Source organism: Acipenser ruthenus, chromosome 12 (assembly GCF_902713425.1).
Source record: "Acipenser ruthenus chromosome 12, fAciRut3.2 maternal haplotype, whole genome shotgun sequence".
Lineage (NCBI taxonomy): Eukaryota > Metazoa > Chordata > Actinopteri > Acipenseriformes > Acipenseridae > Acipenser > Acipenser ruthenus.
Window position 1 is genome coordinate 33,464,754 of NC_081200.1, and position 13,876 is coordinate 33,478,629.

Here is a 13,876-nt window from a genome sequence, read left to right on the forward strand (position 1 = left end):
ATTTCCCACATTTGAATGCGGTAGACACAGTTTATCAAGTTACACCTAATACCCTATCCTCACTACCTAAATAATGTGTCATAAACACCTGTTGAAACCAAGGATTTGGTGCTCACTTAATTCATAATCATGTTGTTAGAACATGATAGCTGTGCATTATTTAGGTAGTGTGAAAATATATTGAAGTAAATCAATATCTAATAATCAAGCGGCTGTTTTTCTACCTGATCGTTTGACCTATCTTTGTGTAGTTTACAGACAACATATTGTTCATTTGATAGTTCATAAGATAGAAAAGAATCAATTGTTACATACCTCAAATGTGAGATCAATGCATATTGATATATTGTGTGATGGTCATTCATTCATAATCACATTTTCAACACATGTTGAACACACATTATTTAGACAGGGATAGTCTTCTTTTTTAATTTGTTTTTTATTTCATAATTTATAGCTTTTTTGAAAGATACAGAAGTCAGTTATTTGGAAGATCATGTCTCTTCCAAGATTCACTAATTGTGCAGAATCTGTTGTCAGCTGTAGGTTTATGCTACAGATTCCCTGGTGTATTTGCAAAATTAATTTTCTTTATTACAGTGCATATTGTAACTTTCAAATTATCTGATGTAGTAACATGCTTTATCATTTCTCAGATCTTTTACTTAAAATAAATAAGAATCTGTCTTATTGATTATTGTAAAGTGTCTTGGGAGAATATGTCCGACGTGAAGGCTATACACGCAATTATAGGTTATATTGCCTTCATCAATGGACAAATTCAATTTTCATATACCCAAAGATATAGAAAGAAGAACATTGTTTTGGTTTTAGGTTCCACAGAGTTTATTTGTGAGAAGAATTAGGTTATCGAGTAGAGATATACCTTGGAATTGGATTACACTCTTCCGTAGTGTGTTGAATGTAATTGCTGTTGATGCTGGGATTCAGTTATTCAGATAAAATTGCTTTCTTAAGGATTGTGTGTGTGTGTGTAAATTGGGAACTGTATGGAAGTGTCTGCCCTATGAGGCTACCCTGAAAAAGAAAACTCAATAATAAATGGGAAGACTCTGTTCATGAATAAGTAAATACAAGTGTGCCTTTTGTTCCTGTGTTCATTTGCCAAGTTTTTTTTATTTTTTTTTATGTCTGCTACTATTGGGCACCTTTGATTCTAATGGGAACAAGATTTGTGTACACTGCCATAAGGCTTTATCTTTTATTACTTAATATATTGTCTTGATATGTACTTGTGCTGAAACAAGTGATTCTGAACATTTGACTAAATTTGTTTAAACTATTCCTAGTTTGTTTAAATTTTTATGAATGCAGCATAAATAAATAAAATACATTTTGAAAACATTTATGGTTGAGCGGATACGACTATGTGTCCCTATGCATTTATTATTGTGAATTATATTAGTGTAGGCTTTTGAAGTGAATGGTATTTTAAATATTTTATTTCATGTAATTACATCATCACAGTTGTGAAAACATGGAGCTGTTTTTCATGTCTGAATATTCTTTCAAAATAGTTTGCATCTTTTCGTTACAGTCATTTAAAAATTCTGTTACATGAAAAAAAAAAGAAGTGAGCTGCAGAGAAAGCTATAGTTTGACAGATAAACAGATGCCTGACAAGTTAAGCTGCCAAGTTCTTTATCAGTCGCCCGGGTCTTCCATGACCAGAGCCCTAGATAGCATGTTTGGCAGAGCTCTTCCTGAGCAGCATGTATCACAGATGGACAGAGAGATGGGACAGTAAGGCTACGATGGTACAGTTAGAGCAGCACCTGTGAATTTAGGACCAGTCAATTCTATTTTTAAATACTGTAGTGATGTAGTGATTCCTCTGCATACATGAAGATGTCATCTGCTGAGCTCATCCTCTTCTCTGAATACATTGTCCCTTGTTTATGGGGACACAGAAAATACAGTGCCCTGATAAGGGTTCAGTTTTAAACAGCAATTCCTGCAGTAAGACTGCTGTCTAATAAATAATTTAAAAAGCTGTTTCAGCTAATTCTGAAACATTAAAAGAAAATGTTTTCTTTCAATTAAAGTTCTTCTGTAGAATTGAACTTGTTTTAGATGTGGTTTGCAAAATTGACCCCAGGCTATAAACAGTAGAAACAAAACAACACTTATAAATGCCACCCTCTGTAACATACCCAGACTCAAAAGCCAACATATGTTTATGCAATACATTAAAATGGAATATTGGGGCTGAATACATTTCTATACTCTGTGTGTTTGTTTAGGGGAAAAGCCCTCAAAATTCCTATGTAGTGGAGGTTACTTTTAAAAAGTAACCCACTACAGTTACAAGTTACTTGAAGAAAGCTAACTCTATAGTAACATATTACTTTGAAAATAATGTAACAAGATACAGTTACAGCTACAAATAGTTACTTCTGAAGCACAGTTTACATTTACAGATATATATATATATTTTTGGTTTAGTCAGGCAGCAGCTCAAAATATTCTTTGAAGGTCCAGCTATTGAGTCCACATGTTCCCTCCTCTGACACCATTGTCTAGTAAGATGGTATGAAAAGCGTGTTAATTTACAAGTTATTGAAAAATATAATCAGGTTCCAGTTACACCCCAACTGCACCAAATTATCTTAGTCGTTGTTGAAAAGCCTGGCCAGTCTTTCAGCAAAAAGAAAGATAAATACAGGGTTAATGGCGTGCTTATTGGTGCTGCAGCGAAGTGTTGAACAGTAGTCAAAACCTCTCTTTTTATTTTGTCTAGTGTTCTAACACTATTTTCACCCTGGATACTGCACTATAGTAGTTGGTGTTACATCTTCTTTGATAGCAAACCAGCTATTTTATCATATTTTTAACATTAATAGGATTGGTCCTATTATTGATCCTACATCCCTGTAGCCGAGTCATACTGTAGGATACCCCATACACAGAGCCCTAACCACTACTCCACACTGTTGCCCAGTACACACTGTATAAATGGGTAATTGTATGTAAAAATAATGTGATATCTTGTAACAATTGTGAGTCGCCCTGGATAAGGGCGTCTGCTAAGAAAGAAATAATAATAATAATTGATTCCCCTTTGGTAGTTCCATTTTAATAAAAAATGCTGTCAGAAATAGAATGAGTCTTGTAATGGATACATTAGCTGTACCTAGATGATCCAGTCAAAAGTGTTAATTAGAATCACTAATCTAATTATCTCTGGAGTTACCGATCAAGAACATTGTAAGATTCACTTCTAATGCTGACAATATTGGGCATACACTGTATCACCCGGATAATTAAATCCACTGACTCAGCTCTTTCGTTTGTTCTAGGTATGGTAAATTATAGTGAGGTGTCTGGCTATCCCCTGGTTCAGCAGTGGAAACTGAAATCCATTATGTATCACGTCAGACTCAATCAATGGGCACTTTCACAGGGTAAGTACTGATCGCTGCATGATAACTGGAACTGGTTGTACAACCACATCTTTCTTGTGAGCAGTTTGGGTGTTTTTCATGTAAGCTTTATCTAGGTATAGTTGTTTAGATTGAAATTAAGATACATGCTTTGGAAGCAGAATGAAGGCTGGTCATGTACCTTAGCTCAAGGCCCTCAGTTGGCAGAGCGCATTTCCATTGCTCAGCTCTGATTCGATGCAGACGCTGGCTTTAGCTTAATAAGCTGTCAGTTTCTTGTGGCTTAATACTATTTCAGTAAAACCAAACCAATGCTTTATAACAGGCCCTGTCATGACTGCTCCACGCTGTGCAATCATCCCTTATAGATATTTTATGTGGTGATGTGTCTGTGGCACCAATTACCTGTCTGTGTACAACTGCTTGGGCACTGTTACAAAATGCTGTGTAGGCAATTTTGGTATCCAGTCCTGGTTTATCCTAATGAGGAAAACTAAATGCAAACAAAACAAAAAGTATACAGAGTGAAAGACTCCAGTATTTGTTTTTTTTTGTCAAATTCTATTTTCATCACTGTAACCATGGTTTGGTTCAGGATTCAGGGCCTCCCCCTTCTCCCCCTTCTAATCTTTATTCATCTTGCTATATAAACCCCTAGTCAAGAATCATACAGTATCTCATTTGCACATTTTGTCCCACCATGTCTCCCCATTACCAATGCAACTGCATCTTCAGGCAGACAGGCAGGCAGGAGAAGCTTGGCACCCAGCCATGGAGGCACGGCAACGTTGGGTCTTATCTCCTTGAGAGTGGCTCGCAACACTAGGAATCTCTATGTTATTCATTTTGCAGATATAGTTGCCAAGTAGAGATCAAGACCCTTAGCCTGCCACATGCCTCTTTGCAACCCACCATATGTGCGCAATTGTTATCAGTTTAAAAATATAGGCGCTAGCCTTTTAAAATAATTTTTTTGCCTCCTATTAGTATTTGTATCACAGCACCACTTCATACCAACATTTTTAATTGAAGTTTCCAATTAGGATGCCCCAAGCAACATCTTTTTAAAAATGTGCACAGTCTTCCTCATGTATTTATTGCTAATTTTCTGCAATACATTTTTTCCTTCTCCTCTCCTCTGCGTGACTGTTGTGTAGGAGGAGGTTATGATGACTTGTATGATGAACTAATTACTTTTCTGGTACATTAAAAGTATAACTGATTCTATAGTGTTCTAAACAGACGGCCGTTTAAATAAAAAAAACACACTGTTTTGCATGTATTTCTGTCTTCTGACTGCTTCCTGACATTACACATTAAAAGTATTTTTTTCTATGTAGCATCACATTTTTAATGTAAGCACTATACTTAAACACAACTTCAGTGTTCAGTATTATTAAACCATCCCAGTGATTGATTGTTTTAAGTCAAATTAAATTGACATGCTCTGTTATTTCCAGCATTTAAACAGATTGGGGAATTCTACAAGCAACTTTAACATACACTAATTCAACGTAGAATTTTACATGCACTGTAGCACTGTGTATGACGTCCGTAATATAGATGTACAAAAGGTGGTCTTTTTCCTATACCGTACACTAGGAGTTCAGCCTCAAACATGTATTATTTCAGTTTATTATTTCATTTAATTTCTTCATTACCTTGTAGCCTTCAATGCTGCAGTCCATTCCTTGGATGGAGCCACCCTGCGGAGTGATTATATGTCTGTCCTAAAGGACTTTGGCAACCATTTTGTCCAGGAGGCTGTCTATGGGTTTGAGGAGATGTGTACCATCTGGTACCCCAATAAACAGGTTCAGAGACAGTTATGGGCAGAGTACCAAGACATCAGCAAAGGTGAACATTTAACTTTTTACACACTTAAAAAGCTACATAGCTTTTCCGTGGCCAAAACAAACATCGTTTGGCCTTGTTTTCTTACTATTGTGGGCAAAACACATTCCTTACCAACCTTAAAGGCAACATCCATTTATTTACACATTCTTTCCCTTCATTGTTATACCCCCCACCACCTCCAAATAATCTGCCATCTTGAAGACATTTGTATAACAAATGTTTTCTTATTTTTACAAATCTGCTATACATCTCTTCAAGCATGTAGCATTCCCTCTCAAAGGAATAATTTATGCCCTATTAATGTGCATAGCATTATTAATGGTTTATGTATGTTTATTGTACTTATTCATTTAGTACTGTTTTCTGTTTCCGCATTCATAGTTATTTGGAATGTCACCAGCACATTTTCTCTATGGGGCTGTATTTGAGGGTAAATCACCCTGGATGGGGTAGGACACCAGTTAGATTAATATAGAATGAAAGGCTGATCATTAAAATAGACCCAAACCCAAACCAGTACAGAAAGAATAACTACAAAGCAAATTGCTAAACCATTATTCACTTGAGGGTTGATTGAAACATTCTTGAAGAATATTTATTCTACTCTGAAAAACTAGAAAAAGAACAGAATTGAACTTGATGTGGACATTATTGGGACACCCTGCATATTCACTGCCCTTAACATGCAACTGGGAATTGAATACAGCTACTGTTCATTCATGTAGCAAGCACAATAATCCTATTCATTTTACTCATTGTACATTCCCATTAAATGCATAGGGTCTCAAATATTCCGTTTTGAAAACATGTATTTTCATTTTAACCCTTTAAGGGACACGGTACATGTGTGTCCCTTAAATACAAATTAAGCTCGTTTTCGTATTTTGCAATGAGGGTTTAAAATGTGCTGGCTGGTTGTTATCTGGTTGTTATCTGGTTGTTATCTGTAAATGATCAGCTTCCTTGTGATACTTGAGTAACTCTCAAATGTAGTTTAAGAAGAAACCTTTTGAGCAGTCACTCAATTCCTTGCGTACCTTAAGAGGTTAAAACATGATATCTGGTACTACACTACGTTACAGAATGGTAGGTATCATAATCTTGGAGCCCTGAAAAACTTAATGTAAGTAAAGCCAGTTGTCAGATTGGACTCTGGTGTGTCTCTAAAAGAAAAGAAAAAAAGATACCAGCACTGTCAAAATCTATGGGCAGATAAATGATGGCCGCCCTTTTTATGGTGCTCTTAGTCCTTCCTCCAAATCTATCTGTGTGGCCTTTTCTATTTATCGAATACCATAGGAGATGAAATATCCCAAACGAATAACAGAGGAGTGAAATGGCCGAGCTCGATCGGATTAAACCATGTACTTACTGTATTTCTAAGCGTTATACAGTATCAAGTGTCATGTTTATCAAATATTTAATAAATGAGTGAGTGGGCACTTTAGCAACACCTGCCACAGTGCAATATTTCCAGGATTTGTTGCTTAGTGTACATACTGTACCCATGCTCTTATTTGGCTTGGTTCTAAACCCACCGCAAAAGAGGCAACAGGTCTATTACCAGAAAAGGTTGCTTACACCTGCCTCAGTAAATTAGACTCCAAGTCCATACCTAAGATACAGAGTACTCTTCCGAACGAGTGTCACTTCATTCTATGATGTCAACAGAAGCTGCTTATTAAAAGAGACACATTTGCTTATTATGAAACCACAACAAACAAACATGGTTCGTGTATTTATTTATTTATTTATTTATTTATTTATTTATTTATTTATTTATTATTTGTGAATGTCTAACAAGGTGAGAGGAGTCACTTTGTTTCCTGAATGACATAAAGTAGCATTGTTTGGTTGTGTATCTACCATGCACATGACAAATATCACAACCTCTTTTGAAAAAAAAAATGTGTTTGTGAAATACCCATCTAAATGAGTATAAATAACGATAATGGGATCAATGTACCATTGGTGTCAGTAGGATCAACAGGGTGAGACAGAATGCAAACTTGCCAGCCCAAATACTAACCACTGTGCAAAAGAGTATTGCCTTTACATGCACGACCTCCTTTACATTGCAGGGTTCAGCCAAGTGCCCTCTCGCTGCGTCTTTTGCCCTGGACCTCCCACCAACACGCTACACGATGTTAAAACAATTGAGCGTACAACCAAGAGCTTGTTTTCTCCAATTCCCTCAGAGACAAAAACATCCCAAGTTAATAACTTTGGCTGACCCAATCTAATTTAAACCATTCTCATAAAAAATGAATCAATGGTTCTTTAGGTGTATTACTAGATCTATAAAGCTCTCGGGGGGTGAATAAAGACCATACCAGCCCCCCTGTCTAAGATTATTATTATTTGTTTACTTAGCAGACACCTTTATCCAGGGTGACTCACAGAGACTAGGCTGTGTGAACTATGCATCAGCTGCAGAGTCACTAACAACATCACCTGAATAACATAGCACAAGGAGGTTAAATGACTTGCTCAGGGTCACACAGTGAGTCAGTGATTGAACCGGGATATGAACCTGGGACCTCCTGATTACAAGCCCTTTTCTTTAACCAACGGACCATACAGCCTCTTAATGATGTACTATATATTAAATATATCACAGTGTTACGTGTATTATTATTTTCTGACTAGTCAAGTTGGGCCTATTGTATTATTCTCTTGATAATGTAATATTTGTATTAAAGTTGAGCACATGTCGAAGACAAATAAGACAAAAAATCCCACTTGCTGAATTCATACATTTTAACTGGCACAGAGCTAAGTTGAATGGGGAGGCTTCAAACGTAATGACACAGTTACAGTGGACAGTGTTTGTTTTGAGGTATCATAGTGATCGATTTAGCTGACAGCGTGGTTTGTGATGACTGGGCTTGTTTCATTTGGGATTACACACCATTCTTTTTATCTTTTTTTAAGATTGCTGTCAGTGATGCTTCATGAGATAGCTGAGTGATATGTTAGTTGGACTTCTCTTTGATTCCAACAAAGGATTTTGATCTATGTGCTGTAATTTCCGACATCTGAACAGGTTTATAATGGCTTTTAATATTTGGTTGCTAGAGACCATTATATTTACAGATGTTCTTTAGAAGATAAGACTGCCACAGTTACAGTGTAAATTCATTTTAAAAGGGTAGACACTGACAGCTCACAGTTCTCTGTAATACAACATGTAAAATGTTGCAATTAAACCATATTATTCCAGTTTCTATATCATCTCCATTACCATTATGTAATTACATCTAATAGCAATGGCCAAGGCAGTTAGTTTAGCAACTATGAGTAATAAAAGGTGTTTGTTATTATGTAAACATTTATAAACTTTTATAAATAACATGCAAAAGCTGGCAGAGTGTGGAGGATAGAATCTGTCAAAGAGCCCAAGCCTCTTGAATATTTATTTAGTTTATTTGACAGTCCAAGAATGAATGGAGACAAACTACTGTGACTCTTTAAACAGGATCAAACGTTGTGATAAATCTACTGTTTGCTATTCCATTGTTGGAATGTACATTTTTTTAAATGTTTAAGTTTACACTAGTAGGTTTTCCTGTAGGTTTTATAAGAACTCTGGACAATGTATGGTAACCACAGGTACTATAGATCATATGGCCTTCATATGAGTTGTGGAGCTAGAGCAGAGTAATTCTGATCAAAAACTATATAAAGAAATTAATTTTTGTTGTAAATGATAATTTACAGTATCCAAGTTTGGAACCCAGCCTACATAACTCAAATTCAAGCACACCAACTTCAGACGTCAGAAAACTTCTTGAAAGAAAACTGCAAGTGGCTCAGCAGATTAAGGTTGATGTCTTGTCTCCCAAGGCAGGCATCAAGTAATGTTGTTCAGTCAATAACTGTCAAAGTCCATCTCTGTTATTCATTTTAAAACTACAGTGTGTTACACTGATTAAATATAGAAGCAGATCCTGGTTTTGAATTCTTGCTCAACCACTTGCTCATTATGTGACACTGGGTGAATCATTTGCTCATTATGTGACACTGGGCAAATCACTTGATATCCTGGTCCTTTAGTCCCAGCCCAGCTGTACAACTGTTTAAAAGTTGGATATACAACTGAGGACTGCTGAGTGCAAATGCAACAATATTAATAGACTCCTGTGTATATTTACTGACAAAATAACTGCAGTTACTAGAACACACTGCCTTCATTGTGTGTGTTTTTGTGGACTGATTCACATGATTGGCACATACTTCAGTAGCTTTGTAAGTATAAAAACAATACAAATCATGTTACACCCTGCACTGTTTTCTCCAATTGCACTCATTCTAAAGGATCTGTAAGCAATGTATGCAACCTTTCTGTGTTACACAGAAAATAAAATCTCTAAGTTTTGTTCATTTTTACCCTACATTTTTGCAAAGTTGGTGATACGGTACTATTTTGTTTTTTTTAATCAAAAGCTTTGACCTCTCCTTAAACATATTAACATGACTATTGATGTGCAATAGGAAGAACTTTCATTAGTATGAAACTCACTCAATCTCCAGAGGCGGCAGCGATCAAGTTCTGTCCCCTTAGGTTGCCTAATGAGGTTTTGCTCTGAACCGGCTGACATATTAATTAAAGGTTGTTTTTTGGTTGTTTTTGTAACAAGTCTTTCATTACACACTTAACCCCAACAATGCTGCTAGCAGCTATGTCTGTTTATGGATTTCTTCATCAGAGATAGCTGGTGTGTGCTCTTCTACTGTTGTGGTGACTCTACTTGCTTTTGTATTTTTAGACACTATTAAAACGTCTTTTTAAAATGTCCCTAAAAATACCTACTGCAGGTAATTGTATAAATGAAATACCAAGAACAGAGGTGCGTTTTCAAGCCCTCTGGTTGTGAGCTGAGGTCTGAAACATAGTGCTTGGTTTTCATCTTGTGCCCCTTTTCCTAACCAAAAGCATGGTCATTCCAAACTGTTGTACTGACATTGCAGGAGAACTGGCATGCATTCATTAATTTATTCATTCAAGTTACTACTGTAATAATAGAAAAACAAGACTTACAAAGATCTATTGAAATTATTAAAATATTAACCCACTCTGAAAAAGACCGTAAAAATATATGTCTGTATATTATGGCAGCAATAAATAAAACAGTACATTTTGCCAATATTTAACCTTTTATTCTTGACTGTGGTCAGGTGAGCAGGTAAATCTTGATTTGTGCAGTCTTTAGTTGGCAGACACATACACTCTTGCAGCTACTTTTGAAAACAAGTCAGTATTATTTCAAATACCACTTTGATGGCTGGAATTCTATTGCTGTATTTTAACTGACAATACACAAAAGATTTGTTCAGGTAATCCTACAGGAGGCAAGTCTCTCTGAAATGGGAAAACGAGAGAACAAAACACAGCCCAAAAACATTTCTAGGTTAGACAAAATCTTTTATAAATAAAATGCATGTACAACACTATGGGGTAGATGTACTAAGATTGGCCAGTCACAGTGCAAACATACCGTAGTTTGCATTTTCGTTACGACAATTCGCAAAGTGCACATTTTGTCGTATGTACTAAGAACAAATATGTTAATGAAGAGAGCCGCAATATAGTAATTTAAATATTATTTACATCATCTTATCTCTAGTGAGAGTTGTGAGACATTTTTTCAAATAAAATAGCGGCAGTTGAGTTGTGGTTTGCTGCAGCAGAGGGTGCCCGAAGGATAACGTCTATACGTGCAAGGGTGCAAGAATCAAAATAACATTGTTTTTGTAAAATGTAAATGTCCTCTGTACAATGCATTCTGTTCCATCTTCATTTTACCTATTTTAATACTGTTATATATATATATATATAAAAAGGCAGTTTAATCCCATCGGATGGGGCCCCAACCTTCACCACCAAAAAGCTTTTCATAATCATACAGTAGCCCCTCGCTAAACCGGTCACGTTTGTCCGACATAAGGAGGTGTCGGGTTTAAAAACAATACAATAAAATCGCACACACATACATTTACAGTTCTTGATGTATTTTAAATATAAATCATTGCGCTGAAATAACACTGATGTGTTTTGGGTACGCTACACATTACATTATGTAAAAATATAAATCTGTACAGTAGGCCTATAGAGTATACAGTACAGTAGTAAAATCAAATGAATATCTAACAAACTTTTTTGTACTTTAGCCAACTGGTAACACAAAATAAATCATGCTGCTGCATGGTACACATTGGTGTACAATGCGAATAAAAGATTATTTTAAATTGAAACTAAATTATTTTTAATTTTATTTTAATTATTATTATTTTTAACTTGGTCTACTTAATAACCTAGACAATTAACACAAAATTGATCATGGTCCTATACAGATGCTCATAATGAGCTGGAGGGGTTTAGTGTGCAGTCTATTGCTCCCAACACACTGGGAAAACTAGAAATGTCATAGAAATTTGTTTTCAGGCTTCCGGTGACTTCATCGAACTAATGGCTGCCTAAAACTACAGCTCTCTCTGTCTTTGATTATAAAACACCCAATAAAACCGACCAAATATTAATAAGCCACACTGAATGCTGGGTTACAATGGAGACAAGAGGTGGAGGACGTAAATCTACAAAGCAATGCGACAGAAACGAATATGAGGAAGAGGAGAGGAGTCACAGCAACTCTCCTATCTCTCAGTGAGAAAAGAGACGTTACCCCAGTGAAAAGGAAGAACACAACTCATCCGGTGTAAGTCTCAAAAAAATATATGCCAAACTGATTGATTTCAGAAGAGATATAAACAAGAAATTATCTAACATTACTGAGGCCTTAAACCGCACCAACAAAAGAATTGACAAAGCAGAGGAGCGCATTGTGCAAACTGAAGCCAGACCGAGATCCATAGTGATAACATTTCTGAGATACAAAACCAAAGAAGAAATCCTGGTGAAAGCATGGAAAAAAAGGAAATCTTTCGTAAAAAGAATAGGATATATTTCGACCACAGCTATGCACATGAAGTTATACAGAAACGGATGGAATACAAAGTGTTGCAAATACTAAAGGAAAACCAAATCAAATTCCAGACGCCATTTCCAGCGAAGCTAACGGTTTTCTTTGAATCTGTGTGCTAACTGTACTGGTCAGCAGATGATGCGATAAAGGGTCTATCAGACAGAGGTTTTGCTATCAGCGCCCTCAAGAAACCTGAAACAACGATGGACATGATCAGACACAACGCATGGCAGATGGCAGGGGGTCAGAGAGGGAAACACAGGGGACAAAAAACAACAAATAACCAGTACAAAACAGCACTCCAGGCTTTTCGTCCCCATACGCCACCCGAAGACTGAAATACATGCGTGAACACTAGTTGGACACCAAAAGGAAAAAAATAAATAAATAAAATAATTCTCAACATTATAATTGAGGGAGTTCACAAGTTACTGATGAGATTGTTACTGTACAGCGTTTCTTTAATATTACCCACACTATAAGTCATAACAGATTTATTCGAATGTTGTACTAAAATGGATCATTGGTCTACATAGGGATTTACTGTTTACTTGTTATATGTAACTCCTTACAGGGAGTATGAGCATGTAATGTATGTTTATGCACAGGTTTAGAAATTAAGTTGCGTCTCTTTCTGTATACTGTACTTTAATTCCACAAGTAAACTAATCTTATTTCATATAACAGTATAAGCAGCGATTTGAATACCCTCTAAGGGTCTCCGCAATTCAAGGTGATAGTTCAGTAAATCGGTGACTGGGAGCAGTGACTACAAATTTCACAACTGCACCGATGTTTTTTCTTTCTTTTTTTAAAATTTTTTTTTGATGAACGCACATGCCATTTAGGGCCCTCTTCTCTTTCAAAGCGGAAGAGGATTTCCCCTAGATACCCAGGATTTGCGCTGGTTCACAAGGGCTCAATAAGATTTTGGACCCCCTCTTTGAAGTCCATACAGAATAGTTATAGTTTATGTTATTTAGGTTTTCGTTCTACATGCCGGCATTTTGGTATTTTCAGAGAGAGAGAAGCAATGGTTAAACTTGCTAAAGAGAAGGAAAGATTTATATATCAGATGTCAACCTAGTTTTTGAAAAATAATTCTTGAGAATGACTTCTAGGGATTCAAAATATCTTGTGAATAGTTTAAACAACCCTATAAAAAGGAGTACAATCCTGACAAGGGTTAACAGGGACAGGGCTCAGGTCATATTCCTCCAGGAGACTCATCTTTCTGACTCTGAACATGAAAAACTGACACATATGGGATTTCAGAAAACATTCTACTCTTCTCATGTACTGTATCTGGGCTAAATCTCAAACACAATGTCTTCCCAATAATATCCACTGTGTTACCTGGAATGTAAATGGATTACATGACGGTACAAAAAAACAAAGTGCTTGATCACTTAAACAAACTTTCTGTTGAAATATAATTCTTTATTCAAAAAAGGAGAAATAGAATATTTAAAATAGAAATTGGGTGGGGGAAGCTTTTGCCTCCATATATTGCACTAATAGTCATGGGGATTCTCATAAACAAAAATACACCTTTTACATTAATATCGCAGATATTTCATTCTCAATTGTTACCTACATGGTGAAAAATATACTCTAATCAGTCTTTACATA

The 13,876-nt window shown here is 36.0% G+C and overlaps 1 protein-coding gene across 5 annotated transcripts in view; it reads left to right on the top strand.

Moving 5' to 3' along the window:
• Positions 1 to 13,876, top strand: part of LOC117417311 (astrotactin-1-like) — a 192,444-nt gene that overhangs the window by 118,561 nt on the left and 60,007 nt on the right. For 4 of the 5 annotated variants that reach the window (XM_034029362.3, XM_034029365.3, XM_034029364.3 and 1 more), the window contains exons 16-17: positions 3,321 to 3,425; positions 5,073 to 5,261. The exons of the other annotated variant lie outside the window; for it this stretch is intronic. In XM_034029362.3, coding sequence (XP_033885253.3) covers positions 3,321 to 3,425; positions 5,073 to 5,261 — 294 coding nt within the window. The remainder of the gene's footprint in view (positions 1 to 3,320; positions 3,426 to 5,072; positions 5,262 to 13,876) is intronic. 5 annotated transcript variants of the gene reach the window in all.